The sequence below is a fragment of the Gadus macrocephalus genome, chromosome 5 (assembly GCF_031168955.1).
Source record: "Gadus macrocephalus chromosome 5, ASM3116895v1".
In the NCBI taxonomy this organism is placed as follows: domain Eukaryota; kingdom Metazoa; phylum Chordata; class Actinopteri; order Gadiformes; family Gadidae; genus Gadus; species Gadus macrocephalus.
The window spans coordinates 11,525,627-11,538,831 of NC_082386.1; the positions used below are offsets into that span (position 1 = coordinate 11,525,627).

The 13,205-nt window shown below is 44.4% G+C and overlaps 4 protein-coding genes across 5 annotated transcripts in view; 2 read left to right on the forward strand and 2 right to left on the reverse strand.

Annotated features, from left to right (window-relative positions):
- Positions 1–7,612, forward strand: part of eml5 (EMAP like 5) — a 38,491-nt gene extending 30,879 nt beyond the window's left edge. Inside the window, exons 30-42 of the mRNA XM_060052462.1 lie at positions 52–150; positions 416–436; positions 1,317–1,490; positions 1,924–2,132; positions 2,713–2,870; positions 3,497–3,611; positions 3,706–3,894; positions 4,114–4,286; positions 4,794–4,956; positions 5,450–5,553; positions 5,723–5,876; positions 6,176–6,276; positions 6,403–7,612. Of these exons, the coding sequence (XP_059908445.1) occupies positions 52–150; positions 416–436; positions 1,317–1,490; positions 1,924–2,132; positions 2,713–2,870; positions 3,497–3,611; positions 3,706–3,894; positions 4,114–4,286; positions 4,794–4,956; positions 5,450–5,553; positions 5,723–5,876; positions 6,176–6,276; positions 6,403–6,439 (1,697 nt within the window). The 3' untranslated portion in view covers positions 6,440–7,612. The remainder of the gene's footprint in view (positions 1–51; positions 151–415; positions 437–1,316; positions 1,491–1,923; positions 2,133–2,712; positions 2,871–3,496; positions 3,612–3,705; positions 3,895–4,113; positions 4,287–4,793; positions 4,957–5,449; positions 5,554–5,722; positions 5,877–6,175; positions 6,277–6,402) is intronic.
- A 360-nt stretch (positions 7,613–7,972) lies between these two features.
- Positions 7,973–9,323, reverse strand: isca2 (iron-sulfur cluster assembly 2). The gene is made up of 4 exons (XM_060052307.1): positions 9,167–9,323; positions 8,782–8,959; positions 8,469–8,584; positions 7,973–8,358 (listed from the first exon to the last, which is right to left on the reverse strand). Exons 1-4 carry the CDS (start codon positions 9,226–9,228, stop codon positions 8,184–8,186), a joined length of 531 nt encoding a protein of 176 aa, XP_059908290.1. The 5' UTR covers positions 9,229–9,323; the 3' UTR covers positions 7,973–8,183.
- A 129-nt stretch (positions 9,324–9,452) lies between these two features.
- LOC132457910 (NPC intracellular cholesterol transporter 2-like) lies at positions 9,453–11,033 on the forward strand. Its single transcript, XM_060052309.1, has 5 exons — positions 9,453–9,587; positions 9,824–9,920; positions 10,333–10,440; positions 10,530–10,702; positions 10,899–11,033. Exons 2-5 carry the CDS (start codon positions 9,839–9,841, stop codon positions 10,983–10,985), a joined length of 450 nt encoding a protein of 149 aa, XP_059908292.1. The 5' UTR covers positions 9,453–9,587; positions 9,824–9,838; the 3' UTR covers positions 10,986–11,033.
- Positions 10,921–13,172, reverse strand: gskip (gsk3b interacting protein). 2 transcript variants are annotated; one of them, XM_060052310.1, is made up of 3 exons: positions 12,933–13,172; positions 12,201–12,437; positions 10,921–12,120 (listed from the first exon to the last, which is right to left on the reverse strand). In XM_060052310.1, exons 2-3 carry the CDS (start codon positions 12,432–12,434, stop codon positions 11,962–11,964), a joined length of 393 nt encoding a protein of 130 aa, XP_059908293.1. In that variant the 5' UTR covers positions 12,435–12,437; positions 12,933–13,172; the 3' UTR covers positions 10,921–11,961. The 2 variants fall into 2 exon arrangements, with proteins under 2 accessions (XP_059908293.1, XP_059908294.1); XM_060052311.1 differs by lacking the exon at positions 12,933–13,172 and adding an exon at positions 12,624–12,764.
- Between the last annotated feature and the right edge of the window lie 33 nt (positions 13,173–13,205).

The following is a 13,205-nucleotide window of genomic DNA, read 5'->3' on the forward strand; positions in this document are numbered from 1 at the left end:
GTGTGTGCACCTGTGTGCGTGTGTGTGGCCGTGTGTGTTTCTTCCTCCAAGCCTGCCAAAGTTTCTACGTGGAACATAGCGACGACATCCTGTGCCTAACCATCAATCAGCATCCCAAATTCCCCAACGTGGTGGCGACCGGCCAAGTAGGTACGTACGCGGGCTGGGAGGGGCCAGCGCACCTCTCCCTAGCCCCCCTCCTCCCTCTCTACACTCTACACTGTGGGGAAGGGGAGGTGGCAGACCACTGCGAAAACATTGCCCACCCAGCCTCACGTCTTGTAGCAGTCAGACCCACCTGAGGGCTGAATAGTTTGGTGTTGCATGTCTTAATCATGAGTTTAATGATGTACGAATTTTGTGTGAAGATTGTTTATCGCGCTCCTGTGAATAATTCTTTCTTTTACACGTTCAGGTGACACAGGTGATATGTCAGGTAAGACACCTTGTTTAAAAATAATTCATATTCATGCAATAATTCTGATCACTTTGTAACACACTGTATTCCTTTGACACACTGCCATCTACTGGCGTTTGGGTGTTTTTTTCTGCCCTTTATTGTGTCATCACTACCTTTAAAATATATTAAAAGGATTGAAAATGACGCTCGGAAAATACAACTTTTAGAATATGTCGGTGTTAAATGCCAATTCACACCAATGGTTTATTTTGCAGAGGCTCCCACTTAAAAGTTGATTCATGAAGCCGACATATTGGAAATTCAACCAACTCTTACAACAATAGTTTCAAGCAACACTTATTACATTTTATTCAATTCAATTTTAGTTGTATAGCCCTTAATCACAGCTACAGTCTCAAAGGGCTTAACAGGCCATATATCTTTAACACCCCCTAACCCTAGCCCCCCAGAGGGCAAGAGAAACCTAATTAGTAAGGAAAAAACCTTGAGAAGAAACACAGAGTGGGGGATCCAGGGATGGCTCGGAGTCCAATGTGTGGCATAATTAACATACATGCAAGCAAACATTTTAAATAATTTAGATAATAATAGAAAAAACGAAATAAGTATGGTGATGGGGTTCAGTCCTTTACCTCAGGGTCCATTGTTAAAATAAATTAATATAATAATATAAATAAATTACTCTGGCCTGAAAAAAAATTCTTCTGGTATTGGTTCTTCTGTTCTTGATTCTTCTGTTCTTGATCTTCTATTCTTGATTCTCCTGGTCTTGATTCTTCTGGTCTTGATTCTTCTTGTTTTGACTCTTCTGTTCTTGATTCTTCTGATCCTGACTCTTCGGGTCTTGACTCTTATGGTCTTGTTTCTTCTGTCCTCCTCCCTCTCTGTATCCCAGCCACCTCCCCGTCCATCCACGTGTGGGACGCCACGACCAAGCAGACGCTGTCTGTGCTGCGCTGTTTCCACTCCAGCGGGGTGTGCTCCGTCAGCTTCAGCGCTACGGGCAAACTCCTGCTGTCAGTGGGCCTGGACCCAGAACACACCGTCACCATCTGGAAGTGGCAGGAAGGTGGGTGTACACCACACACCCCCTTGCTCCATGCAAGCACGCACACGCACGCATGCGCACATGCGCACAGACGCACACTTACATGTACATGAACACACACATACACACATGCACACATGCATCCACAAAACACAAACACGCACATTCACACATTCACACACTAACAGATGGACACTCAAACACATTCACACAAACAAAAAAACCTAATTGTAATTTAAATTTAAAACCCTGATTGTCCAATATTATTAAAATCTATCTAAAAATATAATATTCCTAGTCATAATCAGTCTGTGTTCAGTGGTTGCTTTTGAAGCCTGCTACGAATGCACACACTGAGACCAAAGTGTCGTTTGGGATTAAGTGTTTGACACTGCCTTAGTAACACCCCTCACACTGCAGGGAAACTCAGGTCTCACGGTGCATGTCTCCACAGGCGCCAAGGTGGCCACCCGGCAGGGCCACACCCAGAGGATCTTCGTGGCCGAGTTCCGGCCGGACTCGGACACCCACTTCGTGTCGGTGGGGATCAAACACGTGCGCTTCTGGACGCTGGCGGGCCGCGCGCTGCTCAGCAAGAAGGGGGTGCTGAGCACCATCGAGGACGCCCGCATGCAGACCATGCTGTCGGTGGCGTTTGGGGCCGTAAGTCGCTTCTCTTATCCCACATCACATACACGTTACATCACACAACGAGGAAGATGTCGAGATCCTTCTCAGGAGTCAACAAGGCTTCGGCGGTTGTAAGCAACCTCTGCTTGGCCTTGGTCGCTCAGCCCCCCGTCATACATTATATTATTATGATTATGTTCCAATAATCCAATAACGGAACCTCGCACACTGGTCTATTCATCTTATACCTCGGTCACAAACAATGGTTAGATATAAGCTACTTTATCTATAATGTTATCGGTTTATGATGGACTTAATCCGTTGAAATGAATGTATTCCTCCGTTTGTTTTTGAACCGTTGGCAGTGGTGTCCCGCCCATGATAAATAATGCTCACCCTTGGAAATGTATTGACCGATCAGGATCGAGATTTACCCATGCTTTGGTATAATATAAGATGATACTTTTGGCTTGAGTGTCTTTGTCACATGCTAACTGATCCATTATGCTCCGATGCGAATGCCCTCCTGTCAATTTGCTGTTGATGTTGTTGTTGCAATGCTTGCCCTGCTCTTGTAGGTCAGTAGATTAGTGCAGGTTTGTTTTCTTTTCAGAATAACTTGACCTTTACAGGTACCATTAGTGGGGATGTGTGTGTGTGGAAGGAACACATTCTAGTGAGAGTAGTGGCCAAGGCCCATACTGGGCCGGTGTTCACCATGTACACCACCCTGAGGGATGGCCTCATCGTCACCGGGGGCAAGGAGAGACCGTGAGTACCGCTCTCTGTCTCTCACTCACTTACTCACACACACACACACACACACACACACACACACACACACACACACACACACACACACACACACACACACACACACACACACACACACACACACACACACACACACACACACACACACACACACATCCCATTATGTACCATATTGTATTGACACTTAAAGTGATATTGTGAGTGCTTGAATGATATACATACATTGATGGTAAGAAGTCTTTATTTGCTGCTTATGACTTCTTAATTGCAGACCTTTGGTTTGCTTTGGTTTGTGGTTTGCACATGCCCGCTGCTTAGCTTTTGTGGGCCCTAAGCATAATTTATCATAAATTGGTCTGGGTCTTTCTTTTTTAGCAAACTTAATTTTGGGGGCCCCCGCTAGGTACCTGGGGCCCTACGCGCTCTGCGTACTCTGCGTATGGGGAGCGGTGGCCCTGGGTTTGCGTCTGCCTCAGGTCCTCAAATAATTACCAAGTGAATAAATTCATAGCCACCAAGTTCAGCTCTTATAGTCGGCAGATTAATCAACAGTGAGCGCATGGTTTGTTTCAGCCCTGGTCGTCCAGGGTTCTGACGGCTGAGGTGCCTGTGTGTCCGTGCAGGTCTAAGGAGGGGGGGGCTCTGAAGCTGTGGGACCAGGAGCTGAAGCGCTGCAGGGCCTTCCGCCTGGAGACAGGACAGATCATAGACTGTGTCCGCTCCGTGTGCAGGGGGAAGGTAAACTATTCATTCAGATTTAGGTCTAGTCGTCACATTGCTGCCACGGTTGCGGTTCTCAGATGCGACGCTCACCCCCTCCTCCGTCTTGTAGGGAAAGATCCTGGTGGGCACGCGGAACGCGGAGATCATCGAGGTGGGGGAGAAGAACGCGGCGTGCAACATCCTGGTGAACGGCCACATGGACGGGCCCATCTGGGGCGTGGGCACCCACCCCTCCAGGGACGTGTTCCTGTCCGCCGCAGAGGACGGCACCGTGCGCCTCTGGGACATCCCGGAGAAGGTCAGCCAGGGCCCCCCTAAACATTCATTCACTGTCAATTGACTGGTCGTTAGTTGTTAGTTAATGCTTAATACTACATTAACTAATGTAAATGAATGGTTAATTAATGCACCCATATTGTAAAGGGTTACCAGTATGGGTTACTGATGATGGTTCATACATACAAACACAAAACGGGCATTTTGTGCAAATGTTGGCCTTTTGTCTTGGGGGAAACAGAAGATGCTGAACAAGGTGAACCTGGGTCACCCGGTGCGGGCCGTGAGCTACAGCCCCGAGGGGGACATGGTGGCCATCGGCATGAAGAACGGGGAGTTCATCATCCTGCTGGTGGCCTCGCTCAAGATCTGGGGCAAGAAGAGGGACCGCCGCTCCCCCATCCAGGACATCCGGTACGTTCCCCACCCGGACCACCAGGAGCGGCAGAAAACAATGGAGTTCCGATGACGATACCAATATCAGAAACACCTCCGATACTGGCAAAAATGTAGCGTTGGGTTTCGGCGAATACGCAAGTCTATTAGCCAAACCAATACCATCAAGTGACTAGACTGTGATGGTACACTACGATGTTATGCTGCATTTGTTAATGTTAAAGAAAAAAAATTAAAATAATGTTGGAAAGCCCAAATGGGAAACGCGTCGTCTCTGATCTCTATGATCTACTTCTGAAATAGAATGTGTCGGCAGTAAGTGAACCGACTATACATTGCTGTCGTTGTTAGAGAACCCTTCAATATTAGTGCTATTAGTAGTTACAATGCCAGTTCTGTATCGCTATATACTCGTCATCGGCCGATACCCGTATCGGGAAGGAAAAAGTGGTATTGGAAAATCTCCGAGACACAGCCTTTTTTATTTGACCCAATGATGTCAAATGATGTCGGTTTTCTCTGCAGTTTCAGTCCAGACTCCCGGTATCTGGCTGTGGGTTCCACCGAGAGTGCGGTGGATTTCTACGACCTGACTCTCGGGCCGCAGCTCAACCGCATCAACTGCTGCAGAGACATACCCAGCTTCGTCATGCAGATGGACTTCTCCGCCGACAGCTGCTACGTCCAGGTATCGCATACACGCCGCAGAGATAGGCCTTCACTGTGCGGGGCTTATGCCCATCACAATGTTACCCAGATTTGCTCTGGCCATCTGGCCAATCAAAGCTGTTTAATCTAGTGCCTGGCCGGTTTGGAGGACTTTACTGAGGAGCGCTGTTGATACATTTTCTTAAACAAGCGAGAGGGCTGACCCTAATGTGGACCAGTCTGTTCGATCGATATCGCGGCAGCATCAAACCGACCCAACGGTATATTTTATCTTGAAGAAGATAAGCCTTTTGTTGATAAGAAAGATGTGTTTACCAACAATTGTATTTCCCAACAGTCGATCAGAGGTTGGTGAATTAATTTTAGTTTTTCTGATTGGTTATAAGTCTATCCATTCCGGAGGAATTTAGTTGAACGCCACTCGAAAATCCTGAAAACTGAAAGTGTTCCAGAACAATACGCCAGCTGGTCTTGGGACTATCGCAATCTCTTACCTTCTGCACGGCCCCCAGGTCTCCACAGGAGCTTATAAAAGACTGGTGTACGAGGTGCCGTCGGGGAAGCAGGTCACGGAGCAGATCCACATCGACAGGATAACCTGGGCCACGTGGACAAGGTGAGCAGCCATGGTTACGGTGTGGTGGTTATGGGGTTATGCTTTAGTCATGGGCCTGGGACGGGAGAGATGGGATGACATCATCTTACATTTACATTTTACATTTAGGGCATTTAGCAGATGCTTTAGCCGGTCATCTTCATGTTAACGTTTGGGTCCTTGTGCTTAGTGTGCTCGGGGATGAGGTAATCGGGATCTGGTCCCGGAATACGGACAAGGCGGACGTCACCTGTGCCTGCGTGTCCCACTCGGGCCTCAACGTCGTCACAGGCGACGACTTTGGGATGGTCAAGCTGTTTGACTTCCCGTGTCCAGAGAAATTTGTGAGTACCTCTCTGGGGAATGTTGATTTGATAGTGCTGATGTAAGGCAACTAATAGCTACTCAACCTTCAGCGTCTGATGAATGAGATGACTTGAGGATAACATTAGTTAAGAGATAACATAGTACTGATTAACTTAGTACGAAATTTAAGGACATCATTATAGCATTATACATAAATGTGAAAATATCGCCAGTTGAGACGGACAGTATTGACAGCATATGCTATGTTATGAGATATATAGTTACATAGGGAAAATGTATTAGTATTATTTAATCCTGGTTTTGGTTTCTTTGTTAGGCGAAACACAAACGCTACTTGGGCCACTCGGCTCATCTGACCAACGCCCGTTTCACAAACGGGGATCGCTACGTGGTCAGCGCGGGCGGGGATGACCGGAGGTATGACCCTTCAGACTTAATCCCCTAGTGATGACAACCTCTACACACATCAACCACTGGGAGAAATTCTGAAATTAATCTGGGTGAAATTAACCTGAATTAACCTTTTGTACTCCCTATGTCCAGCCTGTTTGTCTGGAGGTGTGTCCACGCCCCTCATTGAGGATAACAACAACAACAGTGGAGCGTTCTCCCGTGACGAGTCTCCAGGTGAAGCATGGACCCTCGCCCTGTAGGCTAGGACGGAGAACAGATGTGGCAGCTATCCCATGACAGAAGACCTGACCTGACTTACTGCCTCAGAAAACAAAAAGTGCAAGAGTATACTAGGTGCAAGTCTCATCAGTTCTCACCATGGATAGAGGGCGATCTAAAGTATTTCTCTCGAACAAACAAAACAAAATGTCTTTTAAACGTGTTTTATGATTTTTATTTTTCAAAGTAAGAGCGGCTTGACTGACGATGCCATTTCAGAAAACATGTAGCAACTGACTAAGCCTTAAATCTACATGAGGTGATGCATTCGGTTATTACTTTTCTAATGTCATCATTCCTTTGACGCTGTCGGACCATGCACTTGGTTTCACGATGTGAATTGCTTTTTTTTTTACCAAGTATTTGAAACTCTCGTGGCCTTCCTCCTGAATGTAACATCCACGGTTATGTTCTGGATGTCAGCATGCCAAAGCATACTATGCACTGTTCAACTGACCTGGTCACTGTGTCCCCCCCTCCACCCAGTGGTTTGTTCATGTGACTGTGTTATTGATAATGGTTGAACCTCAACCCGCCCCCCCCCCCCCACCAGTGAGTGACTATGTGTGTTTAGCCGTCCTGTAGCTTGTAATAGTAACCCCCCCCCCACCTCCATTGTGTTTTGAACTGGTTCTTGGGGATATGTTGGTGGTGATGTGGGTGTGCATGGCTAACTGAAGGACAATCTGTCTGACCAAACTCCTAAGAAAAACAAAGAAGTTACAAGTTACTTTTTTTCCATGACACTGTTGCATTTCTCTTGGGTCACTTTTCAGTGTGCTGCTATGGTGTATTATTGTTGTGCTTTTGTTTTTAAAGCGTGACTCTTCCCCCCCACTCCCGAGAGTCATTGTTGAAACTGGTGATGTGAAATGTGTAAAAGATATATTGCTTAACTTGAATGTTTTATCATAGAGGAAATATGAAAAGGTGCAAAACATTTTGCCCTTTGTATTATGTCTAATGAACAAGTTGTTTCTGCATACCTTGTTTTTCATTGCACCAATGTAAATATCATTTGTAGATATTGTTTTTGTATATTTTGTGAGATGTTTTCTTAAATACTAATTTAATAAAAAAAAGATTAAAAAACAATGACACTATTGAGCGAACAACACTATTGAGCTTTAGAGTGAGCTACAACATGCCAATTTAAATGGACTCATATACACTTCCAGAATAATTAATTAAAAAAATATATCTAAAGTTTGGTGAAAATATATCGATAAGTAGGTAGTGTATTTACAAAGGAGAAATACCTAATTAATGTTAAGAAATGCCGAAATGCAGAATGCTGAAAAGTATTCATATAATCCAAAGTATAATAAATATATCTATGATACGTAGGCCTGTCTAAACTAATACCTTCACCCTTTCCTTCATACATAAATACACAAGCACACACATAACAATTAACAAATAAGTCAAAGATGGTACTGTATTTAGGAGGAAAAAGATAATATGTATTTAAATATATTTCATATATAATTATTGTTATACATTTTACATAATAAAATATCACACTCAATATTAACTTCAATAAACAACATATTCTACTTTGGCCAGTGTTGCCAATAGGTATGGGATCTGTACTGTTGGATGCGGCCAAGTGAAGAGTATGCTTGGTGAACACTGTATTCAAATCTCTGGTCTCATAACTTCACGGAGAAGGAGCTGCCACATGAGCAGCCGTGGTCGGCCTGTGGATTCTTCTGCATTTGGAAAGCGGCTCGGATCAGCTCGTTGGTATAGTCCAGGGTCGACCCCTTCACAAACTCCAGGCTGTCTTGGTCCACGATGACTCCCACCCCGTCCTGCTCAAACACCCTAGGGAGAGACGATGTTGCAGCAATGAATAGGTGGTACGGGGGTGAGAAAATAGTTGACCATCCCAGTCATCCAAGGAGAGAAACATCTGGTCATCTGACGTATTTTACCTGTCATCCTCATCCCTGTTTTGGTCGACGGAGAACTTGTACTGGAACCCTGAACAGCCCCCTCCTTCCACATGGATCCTCAGATACTCTCCCTTCTCCATGATCTCCTTGAGCCGCTGGATAAAGGAAAAAGAAATATGCTCAATCACTTCTGATACTTAAATAAATACATGAAGAGCGACTGACATGTTTAAATCCTCCTACAAATGGCCTAACAGACGAATGGCCTAACAGACGAATGGCCTTCAAGGTAAAGACATCCTTAACTTTGCTTTATCCCAGTGTGTTCTGATTACTTAGGGTATGTCCTCACCTTTACGCATGATGCGCTGAGCTTCACTCCTTCATCGGCTGAGGAGGGCATCGCCGGTTCCAACTGCGCGGCGGTGCTGCTGTATCCCCTGAGACCTTCTGCGTCAGGAATCCGGGGCTGGGGGCAACATTTCACCATTGGCTGACTCACATGGACGCCGCTGAGACGAGATGTAGCCCTAGAACACATCCAAGGAATAAACCAGGTTTTAGAATGACGATTCGTGGATATGGGTTGTCCTTTCTAGAGGAGTTGTCCTGACCCCGGAACAACTAGCTTGCTAAGCTGTAGCTAGTAAACAGTCGATCAACGTAATCGTATATAATAATATTAATGTAGCATGACATTACCAAATTGTTGTATTGGTTTATTCAATGAACATTACCTCGCAAAGTCCAGTACTCTTGCCTTTGACGCACTTATCATCGCAGCCCTAACGAATGACATCTTTCATAACAAATGTTCTTAGTCCCACCCTTTGAGGACAGAGTTGACTTTGTGAAGAGTAGAGTACATGATTGGTTCTACGTGTTGTCAGTCGGATAGAAACCACGGTATTGGGTATAAATTCTTCCTCAGCATTGCGTAGGTCAGATACAAATCACTCGATTCGTTACAAGGCCAGTCACTCGAAAATAGGCGTTTCCTACAACCGCCGCGCCGCCCATTCGCCGACGCCTGAAATATGGAGTAAAAAAACCAACCAACCAGCACAGAGGAGGGAGTCATCGGGGTCGCGTGACAGAGACTCATAAGAAGCGTTGACCAGAGATTGTTGTTCCTCAAAAGCGGAAGCATTTTGCGAGGTAAGTTAATTGACCAAAATTGTACGTAAACCTGTCATATACAATTACAACTTGTTTGTCTATTTATAACAAAGTAAAGTTCGTTTGTACAACCCCACCACCAGTAACGCCAGTAGTGGGAACAAACACACCCTTGATAAACGTTACACATGGTCGGCTGTTGAATGTAGGTGAGTCCCTCTCTGTCTTCTATAACTGGGACATTCATCAACCACGTTATCGATTTTTTATTTTAGAACCAACCACGAACAATGGATTTCCGAACTGCGTGTATCGTGTGGGTGTCCCTTATCGCGTTCACCTGTGCGGAGCCCGTCAAATATCACGACTGTGGTAAGTTTCTTCAGTAAATCTTTATTTTTATTATGCTGAGGAGCTCGTTTGTACAAAACGTTAATTTGATGATTCAATGATTCCAATGTGGACTTTTTGTGTTAAAGGGTTTAGAAAAAAAAAGATTTAGTGACATTGGACATTTTCTCAGAGCATATTGATAGGTTTAGCTTGATCCATAAAGGCTCTCTACGTTAAGAGCTGAGGTGATGAAGTAGGTTTTAATTATATTTAACTGAACAGTTGCACCTGTGTCAAGATGTACCCGGTTGCCCACGAACGTGCATTTAACTATTAAAGCAGCTGACACGTTGAGTAAACCTACTGCAGTTCTCAAAAAGCAAAAAGACTTGACTCAGCATCTCTCAAATGTTCACGTGCTTCAACGGGATGTGTGAATATTATTTTCCAGGATCAGCTGTTGGAAAGGTTTCGATGGTAGACATTAAACCCTGCCCTAATCAGCCATGCCAGCTACATAAAGGACAGTCTTACAGCGTCAATGTGACTTTCAGCAGTGGTAAGTAGGGAAAGGTCTTTCAGATATGTAAACGGGCCAACATGATTCTGATCAAACTGATCACTTCTTTCCCTACTCTTGTTTTACAGCTGTGGAAAGCCAGACCAGCAAAGCCATTGTCCATGGGGTCATTGCTGGCGTTCCCATCCCCTTTCCTATTCCAATCCAAGACGGCTGCAAATCTGGAATTGCATGCCCCATTCAGAAGGAGACAAACTACCACTATGTGAATGACCTACCTGTTAAAACAGAATATCCCTCCGTAAGTGAACAGTGATTGTTATATGTGCTAATGCATCTTGTGATACTAACATGACTTGTGGTCTTTAAGACCTTTTGGTCTGCTATGCAGCCCACTTTGGTCAGCGCCTGCTGAAGACATTGTATCGTTTCCCCTTTGTCGCACTCGCTTCAGTTTTTGTAATTGACTAAAACGCTGTTCAAACTTTTTCTCGCAGATAAAGCTTTTGGTGGAGTGGGAACTAAAGGATGACGAAGGCAAAGATCTGTTCTGCATCGAGTTCCCAGTCCAGATTGTCAGCTGAATAGGCACATTCCATTTTGCTTTTTAATTATAAAAGGGAGTTCAACTGTGAACAAAAAATGTATCTGCTTTGAAGATTATTTACAAACTGCTGATTTTATATCAATTATGTTTTAAGGACTGCTCCCTTCATAGTTCTAATGACATCTTCCATCAAGTTCCTCTTAACATAGTATTGTGAGGTTAAGTTGGACACCTACTCTTCCCTACCTTGGTGAATCGTTTCCGCTTACCGTCTTGACTGAGAACATTCTAACTGTATTTTGTAATGGTGTTTAGATTTAATAGCGGTGATTAGTTTTTCTGAACTCTAATAAACGACAGTTCTGACAAAGATTAAATTGTAAGTCGTGTTGGTAATTGGAAAAATAATTCAAGTCAAATTGGAAATGGGTATTACATTTTTATTTGACAAAGGATAGAAATACTAATGCTAGCCAAAAATGTTTCCCTTCATTATAACCATGCGCAAAATGTCTCTAGGCCAATAGTGTGGTTCTCATGTTGAGCTGGATCAATGTGCTTCATTTCTAAATTCAAACGCAAGCTTGCATGAGCTTCATAAAAGCGTTAATACTTGAGGTTCAAAAGTGAGAAATTGGCTAGTGAACTGTCAAACCTAATAGTGTAACGGGAGCATTTTCAGTTGGTTAGCATCAACTTCAAAAGCTGTATGACATGTCGGTCATCCTACATCAGTTTAAGGAAAGCAGGTTCTTTAGGACAAGTACGGTAGGTAAATGAGCAATTTGTTCACTTTTTTGTAGTTGGATTTGACAGGCAAGAAAAGCTAAAGAAAATATCCCTTTAGACGTAGGAAGCGTCTCGAAGTTGAACAGTGAGACGAGCAATTAAGAAGTGGTGTACTAAAAAAAAAAACATCAATGTAGAACAATTTACATTGCAATCCTTATTTTTTTGGGGGTGAGTTGGGCTAAGGTCGGACTACGTTGAGTGAACTGCTGAGTCTTGCTTCCTTAATGTCCAGTTTGTTGTAGCCTCTCGAGTCGCTGGAGCAGAGCATTCCCAAAGGCCTCTCTGTATCCTGGGCTTAGTGTGTCCAGAAGGGAGTAAATGGTCTCGTGATACTGGGTGCTTAAATCTTCATTCACTTCATCGAAGGCATAGCCCACCACCTAATAAGACAAGTAAATTTAATTGAACACACATGCAATAGGGATTAGCCACAAAACAAATGTGTCTTGTAGTTTCTTACCCTCAATCCAGCCTCTGTGAGTTCAAGGCAATAGCGATTGGTCTCTCTTGTTTCCACATTTATGTACGCAACGTCCAATGCGCTGTCGAGGCTTTGTGACACGTACATTTCGTTCACGGCAAAGAGTACATCACTGACCACGGCGTCCGCCTCCGATCTCATGTCCTTGACGCCTCCCAGCTCGATGCCTTCTCTAAACGAGGAGGAGTCCTCTGGCTGGAAATCCACTTCCATCTCCTGAAGTCAAAGAGCAATCACAGCAATAATGGTAGTAGCTTCAATACATTAAATAAAATCCGGTCGCCATCATTGCTTTTTGACAGGTCAAATTTGTTACATGTGGGAAAGTCAATGTGATTTTTTTTTCACCCGAAGAAATATTTACTGAATCTGCTTAGCATCAGCCTAGCCATCAGGACTCACTTAATTAAAGCGTTTGACGATGACGTAGTCGTACTTTTCAGTTAGATATCGTAATAACCTCAGCCGTCCTGCAGCAACTCAACGGCGCGTTTTCATGGCGTACAAGGAAAACAATCGCACAGCTAGCATTACCAAACACACGAAGGGCAAGAACTAAACGTGCATCCAATTCACCAGACCACGGCTTATTGTGGAACAACATTATCTTACGATCTTAAAGAAAGACACAAGTACCCTATACGATGTTCGAATATTATACATATACTAAACGATGTATACAACTTTCTGCTGGCCCCCAGTTCTCCTCACCTCTTCGGGTACACTGCACGTCAGGCTAACCGGGTAAATCGTCGCGGCGACACCGTTCCCGGTCAAAAGTAGCGCCAATTAGCTGCTAAAAGTTAATCCTGCACACTGTATTTCCAACAAACGATGTTTCTGGTTGCATCCTTGCACACATATAGTTAACATGGGAGCTATTTAACACCAATTGCGAGCTCTAGAGTGGAGTTGTTGTCCCGCACCGACTCAGCTTCGCCATGTTGTGATGACATCATGGCGGAAGAGAGCCCCTCGTCGCAC